Source organism: Python bivittatus, unplaced genomic scaffold, assembly GCF_059951505.1.
Source record: "Python bivittatus isolate LINGU-HERP-01145 unplaced genomic scaffold, Pbiv_v1 ctg000780_np1212, whole genome shotgun sequence".
Lineage (NCBI taxonomy): Eukaryota > Metazoa > Chordata > Lepidosauria > Squamata > Pythonidae > Python > Python bivittatus.
The window spans coordinates 1,915,415-1,939,599 of NW_028277108.1; the positions used below are offsets into that span (position 1 = coordinate 1,915,415).

Genomic DNA, 24,185 nt, shown 5'->3' on the forward strand with positions numbered 1-24,185 from the left:
TCTAAGCTGGTGGGATGGTCAGATACTCTCAGGGTGAGGCAGTCCCACAAATAACCTGGCCCTGTGCAATTTAGGGCTTTAAAGGTGATAACCAGCACCTTGAATTGCACTCAGAAAGAAACTGGAAGCCAGTGCAGCTCAGGCAGCAGTGGTGTAATACAGGCAAACTGTGGGGCACCCAGAGCTGTGTGCATCACTGCATTCTGGACCAGTTGTAACTTCAAGGGGAGCCCCATGCAAAATGCATTGCAGTAATCCAATCAGGAAGTGACCAAGGCATGAGTGACCATGAGTAGGACCTCCTGGTCCAGGAATGGGTACAACTGGTTGCACAAGATGAATTTGTACAAAGGCCCCCCCAGCCATGGCTGCCACTTGCTCCTCAAACAGGAGCTGTGAGTCCAGGAGTACCCACAAATTGCACACCAACTATGTCTGAGGGAATGCTACTCCTTTGAGAATCAAAGATAACACCTCTCTGGGTCTCGGGGGCAATGGGGTCAAAAATCCAGATCCACTTTATCTTGCTGGGATTCAGTTGGAAGCAGTTCCAGACCTCAGCTTCCAGGCACCAGCTAAGCACCCGAATAGCAATGCCTGATCAGCCAGGGATGAAAATGTATAACTGAGTATCATCTGTGTACTGACGATACTACCCCCTGTGCCCCCAAATGACCTCGCCCAGTAGTTTCATGTAGATTTTAAAAAGGAGCAGTGAGAGACCTGAACTCTGAGGCATCCAACACAAGACAGGCAAGGGCTGGTTCTCTCCCCCTGCAGCCCCACTAGGTAGACCAGACCAAGAAATCAACTCCATAGGAAGGCTAAAACTACTTCTGTTGAGATTGGCTACAGTAACAGAGTCTTTCATATCTGATTGTGCTGTACCTCCCTCCTTACCCTCCAGTGAAATAAGGAGGTGTCTACCTGAGACGCTTCCAAATGTTATTTCGTTGCTCTGGACTTAAAAAATGTTTCAGCCCCTTTTGCCTAGGTAGCGGTTTCTGCATATTTCTATCAAAGTCATCTTTCTTGCTGTCTACACACCTCAACATCAACTGGAACTGGCCACAGAGGGAGGAGAAGAACCACTGCAAAACAGTGACCCGTACTCCCAACACCTAAAGCTGGTCCAAAGGATACTATAGTTGATGGTATTGAAAGCCACCGAGAGATACAAGAAAGCCAGGACAGAGGCATCACCCCCATTCTGAGCCCTCCAGAGATCATCCACAAGCCAATCACTGCCATCTTGGTACAGGTAGTCCTTGAGCTGAAAAAGAAGACTTAGGACCAGTCCTCAATGTTGCAGCGGTCCCAGCATCCCTGCAGTCATGTGATTGCAGTCTGGGTGCTTGGCCAAGTGCCCCACAATCACATGATCACCATTTGCAACTTCCCTGCTGGGTTCCCCCAAGCAAAGTCAATGGGCATGCACCTCTTTGCGTGCACCTCTTTCCACGGCCTCCCTGCGATTGCACCCCCACACCTTCTTTCCATGGCCTCCCTGCAATTGCACACACGCACACACCCCATGCCCTCTTTCCACAGTCCCTCTGTGATTGCACACACCCTGCGCCCTCTTTCCTCAGCCATTCTGAGCACCCCCTCCCCCAACTCAGGTGTGGTCTGCACCAGGCCACTCAGGGCCTCCCCCACCCCCATGCTCCTTACCTGGGACTCTCTCTGCTTCCCACTTAAGGACCCCGCTCTCTGGAGTCTTGGCTTACATGACAACCACTTCTTGGACTGTAAAGGTGGGGGGGCGGGGGGAAGAGATGTAGTTTTGGACTTGCAAGATGGATGTCAGCCTTATGAGGTAGACCAGACAGGAAATGTAACCAGATGAGCTAATTCTACTTTATGGTAAAGCTACCTTAACAGAATCTTACAAAGATAAAACTACATCTCTCCCAGTCTCCTTTACAGCCCAAGAAACTGGGAGGGCCCCTTCTGAGCCTCTTGCCCCACCCACATTCCTGCTGCGGGCTCAGCTGCCTTTTATCTGACCATTCCCTTGGTTGCGTCTCTTTGGCCTGTCTCCCAGGGTCATTTCCACACATCATTACAGTAACAGAACCTTGCAAGTCTGAATATGTTTTCCCCCTTCCTCTCTATTTTTGTGAGAACTAGGAAGGGGCTTTTAACACCTACACAGGTTACATTCCTGCCCTGGACTCAGGTCTCTTTTATCTGATAATTGCCTTGGTAGCAGCTGGTCCTTCTGTCCCTCCCTCTTCCCTTTACATCTTTTCTGAGACTGAGAGATAAGGCTTTTAGAACACCATCAGAAAATAAACCTTCATATTACAGTTTACCTTGGTGTTTGCAGGGGAGGTCTAAAAAGTCAACATGGTAGCTGTCACTGTGCAATAAAGCCCAGCTCTTTATCATTTTAAACTTGAAGAAGTGGAATTGTTTATAGGGTGCAGTTTCTGGGTTTGTTTTGATAAGCTGCCTCTGTGCCCTGGTGATTACTGGTTTGCATCACTTGCTGCTGCTTGTCATCTACTCATGTGTGTTGCAGCAAACATCAGAGGTATTTGCCCAATATCCACAAGCATCAGTCATTTCCAACAAGACAAAGGATCTATATTAATATACTGTTAAAGAATTTGGAAAGCAAGAGTGGGGAGGAATATACATTTTAATTAAGCCAGCCATATGCTTCTTGTCCTGAGCATACTTCGCATACAGTAAAAGTCATGTAGGTGAATGTACAGAGTATTCTGAAGCATACAAGAGGCCAAAATAATGTTGATGAGAGCCAATCTATATGACACAGATGTCCAAATAAGCAAGTCACCTGCAGGTCAGTGAAACTCATCTGTGTTTTCATTTCTGCATTTCCAGTAGATTGAGTGTAACTCACCTGTGCGGGTAGGCCCCCGTTGGTACTCACCAACAAATTCTCCCATGCCACGTCTCTTTGCCTAATCCTGCTGTCTCCTCTGCACATGTATGTGTGCTGCATGGGAGAATAAGAAAATGAGAGTTGCTGTTATTGTGTTCACATACTATTTGTATTAAACCTGGGAATTGATGTGAGGGGAAGGGCACTATTGCTGTATATCTTTATCAAAAGAAAAAAGTTAAATAATTACAGTAATTAAAAGTGATATTAAAATTCAATTAATGCACTACTAATCTTGTAGTAATGTAGTCCTCACCTACATTTGAAATATTTTTATGTATTATATAAATTATGTAAATATTCCCCCACAGGGCAGTGGGTTGCAGCAAAAGACCTCCTATGATTCAATTATTCTATATGACCCTGCCTCCTTTTGCAAAGAGATTTCTGGCATGCCACTCAAAGGCTGGTGAACCTTGGTTTATTGGACCACACCTCTGCTATTAGGATATAAGGCAGGGCTGAAGCAATAATGGCTGGTGACATTCCAGCTGAAACAAAACAGAACAAACAAAATCTAACAACAAATAAGCTGTTGGAAAGAAATTTTACCAAGTTTGTTTCCGAGACGGGAATAAAAATGCACAGAAAGTTGCCTAAATCAGAGGTTCATTTTCTGAGAGCACCTCACACAGAATCAGCTCTCCGAAGATGGCCGCACCTTTGATTTCCCTGGGAGCCCTCTATATAGAGAAGCCCTGCCTTGTTCTTTTGGAAGCTGGTGAAAGTATGGCTGCCCTCTAGGAATTCTCAGAAATTGCACTTTAGCCCGAGATCCCAGAGGGAGTGCTCTGAAGTCAGGCCCCTGATGAGCTCTGGTTTCCTGCAATTTGACATCCTGATGAGTTGAGGTGTTTGCCTGCCTAGTGCTGCTTGATTGGAATGCCAATCTCTTGGGGAAGAGACCTTTTGTTATTTGATTAAGGAGATCTTTCAATTAAGTTCAGGGAATGTTAACTCTTCCTGCCACATTTCAGTTTTTTGGGTGAGCCCATTCTAACTGTAAATTTTAACCTTTTGCCTTGTTTGAGGCAAAGAAGAAGACAGTATGGTGGGGGAGGATTTCCTCTTCACAATTTCACGAAACATATTAATTTGTTCCAAGTTCTTGGTAGTGCAGCCACTTACTTTATTTCTTGTAGACTACCTGACCCATGACATGAACCCCTTCCACTCCAAAAACTTACATTATAGCCACACCTAGAAACTACACCATAAAAATACATTAAACTTCATAATTTTTCCCTGCAGGTAATTTTTCAGTTGTGTATTTTAAATTACATAGTGCATGGCTCAGATTATGGCATAATCATTAGAGACAGTGCAAACATTTTAACATCCTAATTTTAATATCCTAATTTAATACCCTAATTTTAACATCCACTCAGTGAAAAGTTCTGATGAGCTTAAAAGATTTGCTCAGGCCTTGGTGAGATTTTGATCACTCTTTTAAATGTATCATAAATACTGTGGGTTCTGGATATATAATTCACTTCTAGTTTTTCCTTGGATTGCTGCAAAGAAAGGGGAACAGAGATCTTTCCCCTTGGTAGGATTCTGTCTTAATGATCTGTACAGAAACTCTGCATCTCTCTCTCTCTCTCTCTCTCTCTCTTTCCCTTGCTAGCCGTTTCCACATACCAAGGAAATCTGGCACAGGACAGGCACAAGAAAACTTTGACATTACATTATACAAGAACCAGTTTGATAGTCTCTCTTATTTTTTCCTGTCTCATTGCCTGCCTTGGATGACTAATGGTACAGGTAAGCTAAAACTACAACTCCCAGGATGCTTGTGGTCTGTCCTCATCAAGCCCATGATGCTTATCATGTATTTGTTTGTTTGTTTGTTTGTTTATGTTTCAAATTTGTCACTGCCCATCTCACTGCAGAGCGACTCTCCACAACAAACTCTAGGTAGGCTTGCAGTTTCTTGAGCAGATACATAAAATAATGGAATAATTTATTTCCCAATCTCCTAATTTAAAATCCATTAACTGATATTTGCATTTAGAAAGGGAAAGGCTCCCTTAAGTTGGGCTTGACTCCGGGTGACTTCATGGTCACACCCAAGTAGCTTCCAGTGTAGCCTACAGCCCTGCAATTTCATGGTAATTTCTCATGCAAGAATTAACTAGATCCAGTCTTACTTAGTTTTTCAAGGTCAACTGAGTCAAGTGTTTTTGTAAGTGTGCAAGCTTTTGAATATTTACTCAAAACAATTGTTACAAAAAAGCAGCAAATGGCAAAGAAGTAACAAATCCCCCCTCCTCATAGATAGCTGCAGAGATGAAATCCTCAGGTCAGCTCAATATACAAAATATAAACGTAATACTTTGTTGGTGTAAATGCTTTGTTGCTTGTTGATGTGGAATTTCTATTTTATCAAGCAAAAGGTAAAGCACTGCAAGAGCAACGACCAATCAAACATGACACGAGGGAAGAAGTCCTATTACTTCATTTTAAAACACAGTTGGATTAGGCTACAGCAGAGTTTTTCAAACTTAGCAACTTTAGGATGTAGACCAACTCCCAGAATTCCCCAGCCAGCATGTTGAAGTCTTAAAGTTGTCAGATTCGAAAAACACTGGATTACACGGTCCGCTAATCAAAACCCAATAGGTACGATGGCAGCGCGTTTCTCTTCAGAAGTTTGGGACTCTAATTTGGATAAAAGCCAGGGATCATGCTTGTCAGCCGTGGGAGGTACACCTAAGATATTTGGATGGAAGTACACAAATATGAGTACAATATGCTGAGCAATTCTTAGCAACTCTAGTCTGGCGAATGAAATTTATTGCAAGCTGCATTTTTGACTGCGGCACGTTTTCAAATGCTACGCCTATAAGTTCTGAGTTATAAAGGGCACGGATTCATACCTTTCCTTGTTCTGTTTTGCTACCAAGTCCCAACCCATTTTGCTAAAGTCCAAATCACTTTCCCCGAGGCTCACAACCAGCCCATCTCTGCTTCTTAATCCGCGAGCGAGAAAGAAAAACGGTATCCAAAACCCACTCAGAATCTTCAGACACCCGTCTAACGTTCCGCAGTCTATATGCTTAATCGTTAGTGTCGCCCAGTGATGATGTCACAAGGAGCCTAGGATTTCATGCGTATTAAAAAAGTCCCATGGTGCTCTGCAAGTCTCGTAGCCTCCCGCTGATTGGCTGGCACGCAGCGCGAGCTATTCAAAGTGGTCGGCTTCGCTTTGGGCGCGCTTCTCTCGTGAAGTTGACTGAGGGCCAGAGTAGCTCGAGCGGTTTCCGCGGGGGAGCGGCTGCGCTTCTCTCCCTCGACGTTTCGGGATCGGCGGGACTGGGTTGCGGGATCCCTTCGGGTGCGTTTAGGACGCGGATGGTTCCTACCTGTCCTGCGCGCTGTGGCTAAAGCGCTCCTTCCCTTCCCAGCTTAGTTCTGCCCTGTCCTCGCTCTTGTCTTCTCGTTTTACCCCGGGCGGACCGACGATGAGTTCTCTGGCCGGTGGGAAGAAGGAGGAGAAAGGCAAGAACATCCAGGTGGTGGTGAGATGCAGGTAAGTCCTCACGGGACGTCGCCTCCCGTGGGCAGGGAACGGCATCCAACGCGGGGGAGCCAAAGAGGCGCCGATCCGGTGGGTCCTTTCTCGGAAGCCCCACTCAGTTTTGATCAGGATTAACCTCCAGGATTGTAGTCCTGGACATTTTCTAAACCTGGGCTGGATTCAGATTGGATCACGATTAGAACAAGCGTCTTGACATCGAAGTGACTTGAGTCAGGATGGTGTTGCGTCCCGCTAATGTTGGGGAATATGCTATAAAGATGAGCCAATTGAGCCCTTGAGCCCTCTAGCCCTTGAGATCAGAAAAATCAAAATGCTGATTGTTGAAGGATGGCTGCAGCCCTCTTACACTGAGGTGGGAGTAAACCCCTGTTGGTTACCATGCAACCTGAACTATAGTTCTACGTATTCATTTGTATTCAGAAGTACTTTCCACAGGAAACAACAGGGCTTATTCACAAGTGCATCCTTAAGTTTCCCAAAGGGTCATTTTTTAGTTTCTTATCAGAGTCATGGGGGCAGCGGAATCATCTTCAGCTTGACAAAAGATTATTGATGGGAATAATTGTCTTGCTACGTATTTTCATATGGATTAAGTTTATTTCCTGTTCATTTCTTCTTTATTTGGACATATTTGAATTAGGACCAATGACAGACTTCTTTTCATCCTCACTCTCAGTAAAGATGTAGAAAGCTAAAATAATAGTTGTTGAAGGCTGTAATGAAAAGGCACAGGAGTATCTAGTTTTTAAAAAAATCCTTTATATGATACATGATTGACCTGGAAGTTTTCTAGTGATTGTATCATTGACTACATTATGAATGGGCAGAAAATTATCAAATTTAGATGACTGCCAGTCAGCGGTTATTCTCTAGGTAACTTACTGAGCAAGGTAAACAATACACAATATAAAAATCAGTATAATCTTCTAATATAGATAAGGATCTGTTTTAAAAGACCCAAATCATATCCATGCCCTTGGACTAAAACATAAACCTAACTAATTTGCTGGTTTTGGGGAGCACTGGCATGATGCAAAAGCTTGAATCTGAAGATAATTTTTGTGGTTTCATGCTTTACTACACTTGCTTTTAAATGGTTATATCATAAGTAGCAGATCTATGCTTTTATTATGCAATCCACATACCTAGTTGCAAGGAAACTAAAGATTAACTCATGATTGTGTTTTGTAGCCCAGTGGCATTGTTATTTTGGATCTGTTATTTTTATGATTCAGTCCAAGGATTTGGACAAATGTATTATAATTTAATCTTTGCTTCAAAATAATCTATGTACAAATCCAAAGTTTCCATGATGGCCTTGCCCAGGATTTACTGTATGTTTTTCTACTATGGTGGCAACATAAAACACAAGATCTTTGTTGTGGTGTGACTGTGATTTTTGCTGATAATATTGTCTTAGTTGCTTTGAATGGCACATATACTTTAAATGAATAGACTTCTGTTATAAATTGTGAGTCTTTTTGATGATCTATGCCAAAGAACCATCCTTTTATACCATAATGGCATCATGAAGTACAAAATCAAATTGTTTGTGGTATGTTCTATGGACAGAATTGAAGTAATTGCAGCTATGGGTTTTCTTTGCAATTAATTGGTACATGCGTAGCCTATCTTTTGAAAGTATTAGTGTCATGATAACACCCAAAATGGCCAGATATGTTAAAGATAGTTGTCATCTGTAATTTGATCCTAGTTTGAAATGGACCCTATGTAAGGATTTTCAAAATGTACAAAAATCTGTTATCTCAGTTCCATGACTTTGCATGATGGAAGTGCTAAATGTCTTTCAATGTTGTGATTTGTGGTTTTGGGTGGATTTTATTTTATTTATTTTTTATTTTTTTAATAAAATAATAAATATTTTATTATTTTATTAAATAATATTCAGTGGGATCTACACCTTGGATCCACATTATTGTGCCTTTCAGCATGAAGAAAATAATCAAATCTGTAACTGTAATGGTTCAGCATATGCAGAGAAAGTCGTATGTTGTTTCACAGTGGTTTCAGATTAATCCCATGTAACATCATCAGAGCTGTTCCTTGGTCCCAAGTTTTTGTGCCATGAGTAATTACATTTGTAATTATTCAGTCCTATGGTAATATTTCGATATATGTGATTTGATGGTTTTATGTGGATCCCATCTAAAAAATAAGAGGTTCCATGTCAATTTATGCCTTAGATGTAAATTTTCATACAGAGGTGATTGGCTCCTTAACTAAATAGTTCAATCTGTAAAGACGGATGTTATCTTGATTTGAAGTTTCAAATGGATTATGTGTAAAACTTATCCTCAGGTCCATGAGGATCCACATAGACCTGTACTTTGTACAGGAACAGCTTCAGAACAGTTGCTATACCAATATGGTATAGTGGTTATGGTATTAGGCTAGGATTCAGTTCAGTTCCACCTTCAAGCATGTATGCTAACTGGATAACTGTGGGCCCATAATCTTTTTCAGCCAAGCCTAATATAAAAGGTGGTTGTGGGAGTAGTGTGAAGCAAGATCCCACTGTAAGCTGCCTTCAGGTCTTGGAAGAAAGGTGGTGTATGAATCAAACTGACAACCATACTAAAATAGGGAGGGCCTAAGGAGTGTTTAAAAAGGAGAATAATTAGGCTGTAAATAATTGGTAGGTTTTTGATTAAAGTCCTGTGTGCTGCGTAACTTCTGTTGGTTGATTGGATGGGTTACAGATGTCCTTAAATAAAGAATGTGTCTTTTGGGTCACCTAACTATACCAGTTATAACTGAACTTTTAAGGGATGTTGGTGCAGAGATTAGGTAGATAGAATTTACACATGTACAATTTGTTCAGAGCTTTTAAATTGGGGGTGTTGTGGAATAGCCAGCTTAAGCAACAGTATTTTTATCTGTAGTCCCACATCCAAATACAAATCTGTTCTTTACAAAGATTTGTAGGGGAGGTAGCCATCTGATTAAAAAAAAAAATTCTCCTGGCAGTGTCTACTCTGCTAGTAGGACATATCTGGCTACAGTTCAGTGTAAACTATTGTACTAAACTAGTACAAGAGGTTTGCAAAGCAGTTTAAAATAAAAATTATAACCAAGTTTTAAAATGACACAATTATTAAAATCAGAAGATCAAATATTATAAAACATAAGAAGTGTACTATGAAGTAGTGAGGAGGCTTATGGTTCTCTCCCCCCCCCCCGAAAGCCTATTAGAACTTAACTGTCTTTGGATTACTATCAATGAATATAAACAGAACTCTGCATGATCAGACCAAAGGTCTGTCTAGTCCAGTGTTTCTCAACCCTGGCAACTTTCAGATGTGTGGACTTCAACTCCCAGAATTTCCCAGGCAGCATGCTGGCTGGGAAATTCTGGGAGTTGAAGTCCAGACACCTGAAAGTTGCCAAGGTTGAGAAACATTGGTCTAGTCCAATGTTCTGTGCCATACACAGAAACATCCAAGAAGCTCACAAGCATCTTTTATTTTTAAAAAATATAAGCTAAAAAAACATGCTCAGCTCTATCTCTGCTCATGTGATGTCCACAGGGAGACATCAAAATTGTCAACATGACAACATGCACTGTGATAGCAACACTTCTTTTGAACAAGCGCAGGGCTTATATTGCAAGGTTGTACCCACCATTTTGCCAATTCTGACCCATCCACCCACCAGCAGACACTGCTGCACTCTGCTAATTTACTGCCACGGAAAACTTTCCATATAAAATCCAATTCAAGGTTTTTCAAAAATCCACATCCCGTCCAAAGTATTGCCTTGCTGCTATGCTGTTAAGTAGAGCTATCTAATTTAGCTAAGCCCAGTTTCATATTCCAAAGTGGTTTTGGAATATTATGCTTATTGCATGCATCCCAACTAAGCTTAACTCTAACAAAAGCAAAGGAAACAGGCTCATAACTCTCGTGCTGATTTGAAACCAGACTTACACTTATTTCAAATGACCTATGGAAAACTGTTTTTAAAGGCCCTTCAATATATCTGAGCGCAGAGCTAACTCCTACTCTGTAGTGGAATGTGACCATGCAAGGAAAGAAGTTGTTGTTCGCACTGGAGGAATGACTGATAAAACATCAAGGAAGACCTATACATTTGATATGGTAAGTCTTACTTATTTCTTAGCATGTGTTTGGGTCCAGCCAATCGACCTTAATTACCAGGTTCAGGACTTGGTGTGAGGTGAACAGAACACCAAGACGAAAATCAGACTTTTTCTATCCATTTTATTTTAGAGCTCTAAACAAACTGGAGACTCCCAGCTAATGGAGGGAGTCCTGATTACGGATTTTACATAGCATATATACTTTTTCTTCGCAGGATCCACATGACAGTTTAAACAAAGAAGCTGCTTACAAACATCTGCACGTGTTTCTTATAAAATTATCTATTTTACCAGGTCACTGTGACTGCAACCAAAAATGGGTTTCTGTGTCCTTCACAACCTCCTTCTGCTATACATTAATTATTACTCATTATCTATCTTAAACGTATCTTAACCCCAACCTCTTTCCCCTTATCTTATCAGGAGAATAACATTACAGGCTTATAGATCTTATATGTTCTGTTAGTTGCCCAAGCCATGACCCATCTCATCAGACTGACCATAACTGGTCTCTTCCACCTCTGCTATAGGATCAAGGAAATCACAAATCATGCAATTCTTTTTATCTTCAAGGATAAAATGAAATCACTAAATACTATAGTTATATTTAAAGCTTAAAGATTACAAAAACAAGCAAGGGGGTTGCAAGGAAGCCATAAAGCACATAATTATCTTTAAAAATTGCATAGGCATGTCATTGGGAAGGAATACATCATTCTTGACAAGAACACTGAGTACAGTTTCTATCATAGACACACACATTCTCATATGCCAGCCCACCACCCATGTCTTCATATGCAGGTTCAACTTCCACATACTCAGGTTCACTATAAGATTCAGCTCCCATGCCCATCCCTACACATGAATGTTTAGGGGCTTTCCCCCCCATTTTGGTAGTTTAGGAGCATCAAGTTTACCAACTAAATTTGAGTGGCTAAGTTTGCACAAAATGCTAAGGCAAAAATGAGCCACATATGCCGTGGGGTGATGAGTAAAGACTTTGTTTCCAGGTTCAAACCCTGACACCTTCACTAACAGGGACCAGGCAATGACATGTTCCTGAAACCCTGAGGAATTGTCAGGAGCATGAATACATGTGAGTTTGATATTGGACATAACATCAAGCTAGGGTTCAGTGTTTGATAGATAGAGAGAGAGAGAGAGAGAGAGAGAGAGATAGAATGTGTGTGTGTGTGTGTGGGTATATATATATATATGTGTGTGTGTGTATAGTATGTATGTGTATATGTGTGTGTGTGTATATATATATATAGTATGTGTGTGTGTGTATATATATAGTATGTATGTGTGTGTGTATATATATATATAGTATGTATGTGTGTGTGTGTATATATATATAGTATGTATGTATGTGTGTGTGTATATATATATATAGTATGTATGTGTGTGTGTGTATATATATAGTATGTATGTGTGTATATATAGTATATATGTGTGTGTATATATATATAGTATGTATGTGTGTGTGTGTATAGTTTGTATGTGTGTGTGTGTATATATATATATAGTATGTGTGTGTGTGTGTATGTATATATATAGTAAGTCTCAAGCTCACAAATTCCTATTACTGGTTTGAGTAACTGGAGCTTCCTGATTAGAATTTCCCTTTCTTTTCTAAGGATTTAAAAAAAAAAGCCAGACTCCTCCCTGATGTGTCCTAATTTGTACAGTTTGTGAAAGGAAGCACTTTTGCTGAGATCGCCCTTCATCTCAGTTCTATCAGGAGTGTGGAGTCGGCACATAAAACCTTCGACTCCAACTCTGACTCCTTTAATTATATATCGATATAGGAAATAAATTAGGAAATATACTAATATATTATTACTAATATACTAATGATATATTTCCTATATCGACTGCAAGCACGCAACATACAAGGCTATACATCACTGCCAATGTGAATCAAGCAACTTTTTAGAACCCTAACCTGTTAAAGCTTGGGTTTAAAGGCTATAACTAAGACATTCTGGTTTTTTCATTCTATTTATTAAAGAGATTACAAACATTCAGTAACCTTATAGTTTAAGCAAAGGATAAAAGCTAAAAAATAAAAACGAGCTTATATTTTTATCAAAAGACTATAAAGTAATAGGATATAAAAGAAAGAAACTATAAAAGAAAATCAGGAACAACTTTCTCTACTAGTTCAAAAATCTAAAGTATATTCTTTGATATTATTTACTATAAACTTTCTTTTTCAAGATTAAAGTAATGTTTGAATATAAAATTCAAGCGAATATAACATGAAACATTACATTTAATGAAATAAAAATTATATTGTAGAATATTGTTGAAGTTGAAGACTAACATATTGTTCTTAGAAACAGAATTGCTTCTGCCAAATCCTCCCTCATAGAAGCCCTTAAATCTGATTTGACTTTTCAGTGCCAAAAACAGTCTTTCAACACTGACTTGGGTGGGTGGAATTGCTGTTACAATTCTGTCTATGTCACTAATAATCTCTGGATAAACAAGGATAGCTTCTTCTATAGTCAGTTTTGAGCAGTCATACTTTTCCACTTCCTTTAATCCTTAAAAAAATTCTTGCTGAAATTTCTTTATTTGGATATTTACTGGTTGTTTTTCCATGCTTAAGCGGCATCACTTTGAATGTTCCATTATGTCCAAGTAGGCTTCAAATTCTAATTCTTCATTTGAAGAGGATAATTCTGAGTTACCAATGCTTCTAGCTTCATCCAGTGGTTCAGGTGTTTCCAGTAGTACTTGTAACCCTTTCGTGCGAACTGCTACTTCATAGAGTGCCTGTTTTCCTGTAGCAACCTGGTCATTGCTCAACAAAAGTTGGTTCATTGCATCAGTGTAAATAGTAGCTAACAGGATTTGATTATCCAGCAAGAGACTCTCCCTTTTCTTCATTGAAGATACAGTGCCATCAGCAATTAATCCTCCTCTTTTGTTCAGGCAATGCATCAAGTTTTTCCATTCCAACAAGAATTTACCAGGTGTTAAATCCTCAGATTGCAACTCCTTGGTGACAGTAAAAGGGTGAGATAGTAGACTTTCTAATTCTGTCATTTGCGCCCACTGGCTTTTAGTTAGTGAAACATTTATGTTGTCCAGATCTTCAAGAAAGTCTTTTAGTTCAAGCAAATGCTTTATCATCAAGTATGTGCTTCCCCAGCATGTTGCTTGATCCAAAATGGCTCCTTTTCCAACACGTCTGGGCAGAATAGTGTCTGTTTTAGGGGTCCTGGCTGCAACAGCTACTTGCCTCAACTTGCCAGTGAGAGTAGCTGCATGACGATCTTTCAGTCCATCTCTTACTGCTAGTTGCAGTGTATGTACAGCACAACACATATGTAGAATTGTAATAAGCTTAGATGCTTCTTCAGCAATATCATCTAAAGTCTGAGTTTCACTGCTCTCTTTTATTTGCACCATTTGTGGATTACTTGCAGGAATGCGATCTTCATCTTCCAATATTTGTGTGCTTTCTTCATCAACTTTATTCATTTTCTCAGTTGTGCTTAACATATTTGAAACATCTGTTACAATACATAGAATCTGTTGCTTTTTAATTTCAGAATCTTCCAAAACATCTTCCACTAACTTCTGAAGATATTCGCTGGTGTGATGTGCCTGGGTGTCTTTTACTCCTAATGTCTGAGTTATCATTTTATTGCTTTCATCAACACATCTAACATTAATAGCAAAATAATTGACTCTGTGACATGTGCATGCATCCGTTTTAATGAAGACAAAACATCCCTTCAAACTTTTTCGAAGTTCTTCTTTCTTACATTTGGCCTCTTCAATTATAAGTCTCCTTCTGCTTTCTCTTTCTAGAGAAACTCCATGTATTCTAGCCATTTCTCCACTTAAGCCTAAAAAGAATGATTGTGAAAAAAAGGATAGAGGTACACTATTCTTCACTGCCATTTCAATGATGTGGTTTTTGAACTTTTCTGGCATCGTTGTTACAGTAACTTTGTCAGATGTAAAGAATCTTAATAGTTGTGTTTGGCCTCCAGTAGATTTCTGGTCTTTCTTTAGTCCTGAAGTAGATGGAATGTTGTTATTACCTTTCTCATTCACAGCTTCTAACACTTTGGGGTGCAAACGTTGCTAGTGTCTTTTCAAATTTGATGCTGTTGTGGGTGCATTTTTGTCAGAACCACTAAAACTACTAATTTTTGCATTACGTGTTTTTTCAGAATCATCATCTTTTATGATACACTAACATACATAATGTTTCTCCTTCGTTGTTATTGTAAAATGTTCAGTAACAGCCAGCTCTGTTGACACTCTTTTTGCCGTTGTGATTTTCTTCATAGGGTGCTGCTATTACAAAATAAAAATATCATAGAATATGTTATATTCTGAAATTTGCAGAGAACTTGAAATTAAAATATATCCTGAAAAAAGTGGGATAATCAATTTATTATTTATGACATGGAAATTTTAACATATTATTTATATTATATACCATTTAAATTTATTAGGAGTCGGTACATTTTTACTGACTCCACAGCCCTGAGTTCTATGCAATGAATTGATAAATGAAACACATTCTGAATTTCCTTGTCCAAAGCCAGAAAACGTGTCAACAAATAAAGGAAAAGTCTCCTTCACAATAAGCTCAGTTTCTGGTGACTTCATGGACATGTCCATATAGCTTTGTGTAAAGGATATAGAAATAGCGTGCCATTCCTCCTGTGGATTTTTTTTCCAACTTCCTGTCTAGTTGATAGCACTGGTACTCCCAAGAGGTCTTCCATCCAAGTACTAACCAGATCTGACCCTTTATAGCTTATTAGATAGCCTACAAGTTGAAGAGTAATTCAACAACTGCATCTTGCATGTACTGAAGATATTACAGTGGAATTCTCTTTTAAAATAAGTGTCAAATGTGTATTATAAAGAAAGATATTTATTAGAGAAAAAGTAAGAAAAAAAACCCAAATCATACATATTCATATAATTTCACATAAAACTCAATAAAGCAATCTTTTCCTTTAAGAAGAATTTTGGGTTTCAATGTATATGCAGAGTTATTTGCAGAGATGATGATCAGCAAAAGAGCATTTTGGCTGCCTGATTATATAGTATCAGAAAGATGTATTGAAAGACGATATTACTGGAATCAGAGACTAGTAAAGGGAGGATTGTTTGGAGGCCAACTTTTGTTAATTGTGAAATTAACTCAGTTTCTGACATCAGTGGCCCATCTAGTTAATCAGGAAATTATTGAAAGACTAATCCATTTCCTTAATAATTCTGAACTTAAACAGTTTCCCTGTTCCAACATTCTACAGCATAACATAATAAAAGATGCATATTTATTCAGAAACAAAACACAAGACAGATGCTTATTTACTGAAGGGGTACAAATTGCCATCACTAAGTAGAGTAAGTATATCTAAGAAATAAATAATATAGGAGTTAGTTGCTGCTTCCTTAGCATGGCTGCTGTAAGTACTTCAGAAGCAGTCGATGCTGATTTTAATCAATACAGGTTTATGTCTGAAACTGGACAGAAGGTTTACTTTATCAGTTCTGCTGAAGGACTAGCTCCTTGTTGCCTCTTCATCCTGAACTGATTTCATCCAGTTGATTGCTTGGATTTGCTTCCTTATGCATGCCTCTGTGTTAAATCAGATGATGCTGGCAAGTATTCTCTTGATTTTTATAAATTATAAGCTGCTCTAGTAGTCTTTTTGGCTAAAGAGTCAAATACCCGTTTTGGGGGGTTAAACTTAAATCACTTATTTAAAAATAGAAGCAAGAGTTTTCAGTCTCATTTAGCAGGGGGAGGGATTACACATGACCAAGGCTGAAACACAAGGCTGGATTCATGCATCACAGTTTTTAAAAAATGGTTTGTTGAACAAATCATAGTGGTGTGGATCATACAAGAAGAAGCCATAAACTAGGGGTTGGTGTATAGGCCCAAAAAAGGTTGCCCACCCCTGTCATAAACTATGATTTTTAAAATATCATGGATAAGTTTGTGCGTTATGCTAAGTTGAAACCAGACAAACAACATTACAACTTAGTGGGGTGGGCAAACACAGCCCATGTTAAAATAATTTACTATTATGTCTCAACTTCTCTCTGACCTAAGGCAGTTTCTATTTTTGGACTGTAAGTATGGAATAATATGAACTAAATTAGTTTTGCAAATAATTACAAAATACAGTTTTAACCTGGTTTAGAAGATTATTCTGATTCAGGTAGAAGTTATGTGTGATTTCAGAGCATTTAACAGAAAAGTCCTCTTTTATGTCTACTCTCAGTGTAAGAATGGTTTCTTTTATTTAATAAAACAGGTATTTGGAGCCCAGGCCAAACAAATCGATGTGTACCGGAGTGTTGTATGTCCAATTTTGGATGAAGTACTCATGGGCTATAACTGTACCGTCTTTGCGTGAGTATTGTGTTTATTTTCTTTTGTACTCCAAAATATGTTATTGAAGCTAATATTCCAAATTCCTTTATACAGTTATGGTCAAACCGGTACAGGAAAGACCTTCACCATGGAAGGGGAACGATCACCTAATGAAGAATACACGTGGGAAGAGGTAAAAACATTTTAGTGCATTTCCAAGTACAATGCTGACCCATTTTTACAGCATAACAGCAATCTCCAGTCCATGATTTCTTTAAAGTAAAATAACAGGTATCTGCTCATACTTACTTGTTAGCATTGTAAAGCTGAATTCCTAGATTCTAAAGCAAGTCAGTTAATACTGTGATATTATTTTTCTGTAGGATCCACTTGCAGGTGTAATTCCACGTACATTGCATCAAATTTTTGAAAAACTTGCAGAGAATGGTACAGAATTTTCTGTGAAAGTTTCTTTGTTGGAAATCTACAATGAGGAGTTGTTTGATCTTTTGAATCCATCTCCAGATGTTGGGGAAAGGTTGCAAATGTTCGATGACCCACGTAACAAGGTAAAAAAAGGGCAGACGTATCTCATCCTTCAAGGTTATGAACTTTTGAATTAGAATATGTAACCTCAACGTTTTGTTTTGACAGAGAGGTGTAATAATCAAGGGCTTAGAAGAAATAACTGTACATAACAAGGATGAAGTCTATCAAATCCTAGAAAGAGGAGCAGCAAAAAGAACCACAGCCGCTACTTACATGAACCAGTATTCCAGGTAAATAAATAAATATTTGTTTTAGAAGGCCTCAGCTGTAGGCTTTAAAGAAGCAGAACTAAAATAGAAAATCTGCAGTTCTTTTTCAGTCCTTAAGCAATAATTCGCTTAGAGTCATTCAAATATAGCAGGATATAAATTCAGTAATAAGTAATAATATAGAACTTTGGGAATTATTTCAGCTGTAGGTAAGTATTTAACCTGTGGTTTTGAAAATGTGAAAAATACCAGACAGTAACAGTGAACGTCTCCTACGAGGCTCTAGATCTCCTACTGGCAACAATCCCTTCCTGCTAGTGTGTTTCTACCTTGCTGAGCAGGGTCAATTCAGTGGGGGTGATGAGCCTAGGGGACAGCTTTTTCTGATCTTAATTTCTTCTTGGTCAAGTCTGATTTAGAAATGTAAACTTTTCAGATATTTTGAAATCATGTGAATATATTGGGGGAATAAAAAACATCCAATTTTGAAAGGATGAACATATCTGCAATATTTTCTATTGGCTTTAGCCTGACTACTTTATCGCCATAAAATGCACTGTTCATACTTTAATTTAACAAATAAAATTGCCAAATGAAATAAACAGAACAATCCTTGCAGATTTTTCCTTACCACATCTTAGTGGATGTTTCTGCTCCATTTCCTTTTGGCATTTTGATCCCTTAGGAGAACAGGGCAGTGAGCTGTCTGTTTCCAAGTTTTAAATTGTGTATCTATGGCAGTCTTCTGAGCGGAGATCTGAAAATTGCTAAAAAGGAGGAGCTTAGTCAGTTGGAATGCAGAATCAGGATACTTACATCTGATTCAAAGATGGTTAGAAGGCAAGCAATAATTTACTAACAGCAAAATCCTTCTCCATTTTTCTCCTAAAGATGGCAGTCTGTTCTAGGTATAGAAATACATCTATAGTATACACAGGAAATATTATTTAATGCTGCAAGTTTTCTTGCAAAAAAATCTTCCTACTGCATTTTTTGAGTGTGGAAAATTCATTTTAAATTTATTAACTAATCCCAGCCTCTCTCCCAGCCCGTACATACATATATAATTTCTAATATCTCTGTTGGAAGAATGGTCCAAAGGAGAGCTTTCTCTCAAGTGTGAATAAAGGGACTAGATTTGTATGTACAGTGGGGCAAAAAGTATTTAGTCAGCCACCAATTGTGCAAGTTCTCCCACTTAAAAAGATGAGAGAGGCCTGTAATTTTCATCATAGGTATACCTCAACTATGAGAGACAAAATGGGGGGGAAAATCCAGAAAATCACATTGTCTGATTTTTAAAGAATTTATTTGCAAATCATGGTGGAAAATAAGTATTTGGTCAATATCAAAAGTTCATCTCAATACTTTGTTATACAACCTTTGTTGGCAATGACAGAGGTCAAACATTTTCTGTAAGTCTTCACAAGGTTTTCACACACTGTTGCTGGTATTTTGGCCCATTCCTCCATGCAGATCTCCTCTAGAGCAGTGATGTTTTGGGGCTGTCGCTGGGCAACACGGACTTTCAACTCCCTCCAAAGGTTTTCCATGGGGTTGAGATCTGGAGACTGGCTAGGCCACTCCAGGACCTTGAAATGCTTCTTACGAAGCCACTCCTTCATTGCCCGGGCGGTGTGTTTGGGATCACTGTCATGCTGAAAGACCCAGCCACGTTTCATCTTCAATGCCCTTGCTGATGGAAGGAAGTGTTCACTCAAAATCTCACAATACATGGCCCCATTCATTCTTTCCTTTACACGGATCAGTCATCCTGGTCCCTTTGCAGAAAAACAGCCCCAAAGCATGATGTTTCCACCCCCATGCTTCACAGTAGGTATGGTGTTCTTTGGATGCACCTCAGCATTCTCTCTCCTCCAAACACGACGAGTTGAGTTTAGACCAAAACGTTCTACTTTGTTTTCATTTGACCATATGACATTCTCCCGATCCTCTTCTGGATCATCCAAATGCTCTCTAGCAAACTTCAGACGGGCCCGAACATGTACTGGCTTAAGCAGGGGGACACGTCTGGCACTGCAGGATTTGAGTTCCTGGCGGCGTAGTGTGTTACTGATGGTAGCCTTTGTTACTTTGGTCCCAGCTCTCTGCAGGTCATTCACTAGGTCCCCCCATGTGGTTCTGGGATTTTTGCTCACCATTCTTGTGATCATTTTGACCCCACGGGGTGAGATCTTGCGTGGAGCCCCAGATCAAAGGAGATTATCAGTGGTCTTGTATGTCTTCCATTTTCTAATTATTGCTTCCACAGTTGATTTCTTCACACCAAGCTGCTTGCCTATTGCAGATTCAGTCTTCCCAGCCTGGTGCAGGTCTACAATTTTGTTTCTGGTATCCTTCAACAGCTCTTTGGTCTTGGCCATCATGGAATTTGGAGTGTGACTGTTTGAGGTTGTGGACAGGTGTCTTTTATACTGATAACAAGGTCAAACAGGTGCCATTACTACAGGTAACGAGTGGAGGACAGAGGAGCCTCTTAAAGAAGTAGTTACAGGTCTGTGAGAGCCAGACATCTTGCTTGTTTGTAGGTGACCAAATACTTATTTTCCACCATGATTTGCAAATAAATTCTTTAAAAATCAGACAATGTGATTTTCTGGATTTTTTTCCCCATTTTGTCTCTCATAGTTGAGGTATACCTATGATGAAAATTACAGGCCTCTCTCATCTTTTTAAGTGGGAGAACTTGCACAATTGGTGGCTGACTAAATACTTTTCTGTCCCACTATATATTATAACAATACTCTAAGATTTTAGGTGGATCTCAGACTTGGGAAAACTCCTATCCAGACCTCTGAATGTCATTGCGTGTAATATTCATGCAGTTCTCCCATCAGCTTCAGTATGATATGAAGGTATTCATTTGCGAGGTTCCAATATAGTATTTCTCAAATGATTATCCTTCAGAGTTTATGTGGCTTTTCCCCAGTATTAAATCAACAAATAAAGTCAGCGTTGATTGTGTCAGCAAATAAACTGAAATCCTTGTGTGCAGCATGGAATGGAGTCTTTTGCAATATATGTAAGGAGCTGTGTTATGGAATAGTTAAATTTTGGAATGGCTAGAAGAGGAATAGAGCAGGGGCTCTGCCAAAGTCACTCAAAGGGAAATGAAGTAGCAACTTCTTCTGAATTATTTTTCTCAGCAAATTACTATGATAAGAACACAGCCACCTGCAAAAATTTAATGAGTGTGTGATGGTGGGGGACATCCATGCCCTCCTTATTTTAGGTAATGGCAATGAAAAACATCAGCTGTTTCTGGATCCAGTTCTTCCTGAAACTTTATATCCCTTTCTGGGACAGAGGACCTATGGAAATGTTGCTACCTCAAGGAACGGTGTCCTCCTATTCCAACTTGCTTGTATTAAATAATGAATTTGAAGTAGCCAGTTAGTTGGGAGTACCAGAAATATGAACAGAGGATACTTCCTGCTGTCATACAAAAAATAAGAAAGCTTGTAAAATTCTGGAACATGGATGGGCATTATGTAGAACATGACAATTTGCAGTGCTTGGAACACTTCTCTTTAGTCCTAATAACAGTCTTGCATGGAAACAAAAAGCAAAATTGGGTTTGTTGAGTTCAACAGGTTTTTAGCTCTCCTTACTGGCCAACCAAACATGTTTCCTGACCTCTCCTCTATCAAAGTATGGGATCCTGGTCTTGATTTTTTGCTACTTGTCTAAAATGCAACACAAAATCTCCTATACCTATTTCTAGCTCATAGCTTAGAATTAGAAAGGGATGGAAAACAAGCTTTGATCTAATTATGTTCAGAGATCTCAAAGGCAAATCTGTTGCCTCCAAAAGATGTCAAAGGGTTCATTTTACATTCTCTTTAGCTTCATGTTGGGAGGAAACCCTGGGCTCATCAGCTGAGCCTTTTTCTTAAAGAAGTGAGTGAGCCCATTTTGATTGCTTTCAATGAAATGTTTTTGGTTTAGTAGTATTTTATGAATGTGCTTAAAATTTTACCTCAGTCAATTCATGGTCATATACCCTCTACTTTAGAGGACGGAGAACAAGTCCACAATACCTAATTCTGTTCTCAAAGCTGTTTGGGATTTGTCTGGACCAAAAAGTCATAGATCTGAAGTTAGTTTAGCATCCAAAGCAAATCAACTGTTGCTTGTAATTGCTATCCAAACAGGGTGGAAAAACAGTTTCAAATCAAGTTGCAATAGATTATTAATACTCACCAGAATATTTATCTGTTATCTCAATTTGTAGTCGATCCCATTCAGTGTTTTCCATCACATTACACATGAAAGAAACAACATATGGAGAAGAGCTTGTGAAAATTGGAAAGCTAAACTTGGTGAGTGTCAGCACATGGGATTGCACCAGATCAAATTTTGCTTAGTAGTTCAGAAATGGCAGAATACCAGACAGTGTCATTTCAGCCACTTTCTGAAGGGAAGTTACACTGCAGCAGCAAACAGGCTGTCAGAAAACTATGAAGTGGATTTCTTGTGATTTAAGTCTATTATTCAGTGCCCTGGCCTTTAGGATGATAGAGGACAGATCTTTCAGTCTGAATTCCTTTTTTAGAGATTTGATACTTTAATCCGATATTCTGTATCATCTCAGATTTCTACCTACTAATGCAGGTCATCTTAGTCTGGTACCTTCTCCCCTCAACCTATGCTATCATTTGAGACTTGCTGGGTTTTAATCCTCCAGTTGTTGATTAATTACATATCTCAGCATCCTAAACTATTGGCCACACTAGCTGTGGTTATTGGGAATTGTAATTCCAAATATAGAATATCCTCAAATGTAGTTGTGTTGATTTTCAGCTGGTTAGTGGTTAGCAATGGTTGTTGGCTACCAAAGTTGAACATAACTTCTTGACCTCTCCCTGTGACTACTGTATAGTAATTTTGACTTAGACAAGTTCTTATTTATAGGTTGATCTGGCAGGGAGTGAGAATATAGGTCGTTCTGGAGCAGTTGACAAAAGAGCTCGTGAAGCTGGAAATATCAATCAGTCTCTGTTGACGCTGGGCAGAGTTATTACTGCACTTGTTGAGAGAACTCCACATATTCCATATAGGGAATCAAAACTTACTAGAATCCTACAGGACTCTCTTGGAGGACGCACAAAAACATGTATAATTGCAACTGTTTCTCCTGCTTCAATCAATCTTGAGGTAAGGTGCTTTCTTTCAGGAAGTTTGTTATGAGTCACATAAATTGGGCTTCCAAATTAAATTTAAATTTTGAAGCTTATAAGATTTAATAGGCATTATGAGAAGACCTAGATCTCTAGAGAAGTCTATAATACTTGAACAGGTGGAAGGAGAGGGAAGAAGAGAACAGCCAGCAGGAAGGTGGATGGATTCAATTATGGATGGGTGCACCACTGGAAGACCTGAAGAGACAGTTGGGGACAGATCATCTTGGAGAAAATCTGTTATGTGGCTTGCAAGAGTTGACATTGACTTGACAGCAAATAATAATGATAATAATGATAATGATAATAATAGACTTAATAAAAGTTCTATTAGTGGGATCCTTATCTATTCTGGTTTATATGCCATCTTTCAGAACAGAGTTTTCCCAAGACAGCATAAGAATTGGTGGAATGCTCTATAAATCACAACAATAAATACTATTTCTCCATAGAGAAACCCAGCAAGATATTTCTGGAGTGAATATCTTTGTATTTTTCACAATTCTTTTCCTTTTGTGCAGAAGTGGCTACAAAAAGATGAGTTCCTCAGCAATTTTTTATTTTTATGTTTTATTTATTTTGTCTTTTGTGCCACAGGAAACGCTGAGTACTCTAGAATATGCCCACAGGGCAAAGAATATCATGAATAAGCCTGAAGTGAACCAGAAACTCACAAAACGGGCACTCATTAAGGTTCAGTATGCCTTCATTAAGTATACATGCCTTCTAAATCTTACCTGCTGCATTTCAATGTGAATACATTATAGTTGATTGGACTTTTTAAAATGGCCAGGCCAAAAATATAAGTTTGTGAGGTTTATGGATTCCAGATGCTTCAGAAGATACGTTCCAGCATTGTGCTGATGTTTTTCACAGGAGTATACTGAAGAGATTGAACGCTTAAAACGAGATCTTGCTGCTGCACGAGAGAAAAATGGCGTCTATATTTCTCTGGAAAATTATGAGTGAGTACTTGGCTCCCCACAAATACTGGCAGCTTAGGGTGAGCATGACATCATGATCAGCTTCATAAAAATTAAGCATGAGCTCTCCCCATTCAAGCAAGATCATGCACTGTTGTGTTTCCCGGCAGAATGTGGATAGAGCGTGGTTTGGGGGCTGGATGAAGCTCAGATGTCTCATTTGGGAGGAATCTCATGTCGCTATTGTTCCACAGCAATCCTAGCTAGCATTTCTTATTGAAAAAGCTTGTACGATGCTAATCAGAGCAGGGCCAAAAAGGATTGGATAGAGGGTAACCGTACGCAGCTGGCTACTTTC

General features: G+C 39.1%; 2 protein-coding genes across 2 annotated transcripts in view; one reads left to right on the forward strand and one right to left on the reverse strand.

Moving 5' to 3' along the window:
* Positions 1-5,985, reverse strand: part of IDE (insulin degrading enzyme) — a 98,169-nt gene extending 92,184 nt beyond the window's left edge. The window contains exons 1-2 of the mRNA XM_088128987.1: positions 5,794-5,985; positions 2,873-2,968 (exon numbers count right to left, since the gene is read on the reverse strand). The gene's annotated coding sequence lies outside the window, so the exon portion shown is untranslated. The remainder of the gene's footprint in view (positions 1-2,872; positions 2,969-5,793) is intronic.
* Positions 4,585-24,185, forward strand: part of KIF11 (kinesin family member 11) — a 34,403-nt gene continuing 14,802 nt past the window's right edge. Inside the window, exons 1-11 of the mRNA XM_007429962.3 lie at positions 4,585-4,678; positions 6,322-6,446; positions 10,441-10,573; positions 16,887-16,984; positions 17,060-17,138; positions 17,329-17,514; positions 17,600-17,724; positions 21,959-22,046; positions 22,639-22,881; positions 23,502-23,597; positions 23,781-23,869. Of these exons, the coding sequence (XP_007430024.2) occupies positions 4,670-4,678; positions 6,322-6,446; positions 10,441-10,573; positions 16,887-16,984; positions 17,060-17,138; positions 17,329-17,514; positions 17,600-17,724; positions 21,959-22,046; positions 22,639-22,881; positions 23,502-23,597; positions 23,781-23,869 (1,271 nt within the window). The 5' untranslated portion in view covers positions 4,585-4,669. The remainder of the gene's footprint in view (positions 4,679-6,321; positions 6,447-10,440; positions 10,574-16,886; positions 16,985-17,059; positions 17,139-17,328; positions 17,515-17,599; positions 17,725-21,958; positions 22,047-22,638; positions 22,882-23,501; positions 23,598-23,780; positions 23,870-24,185) is intronic.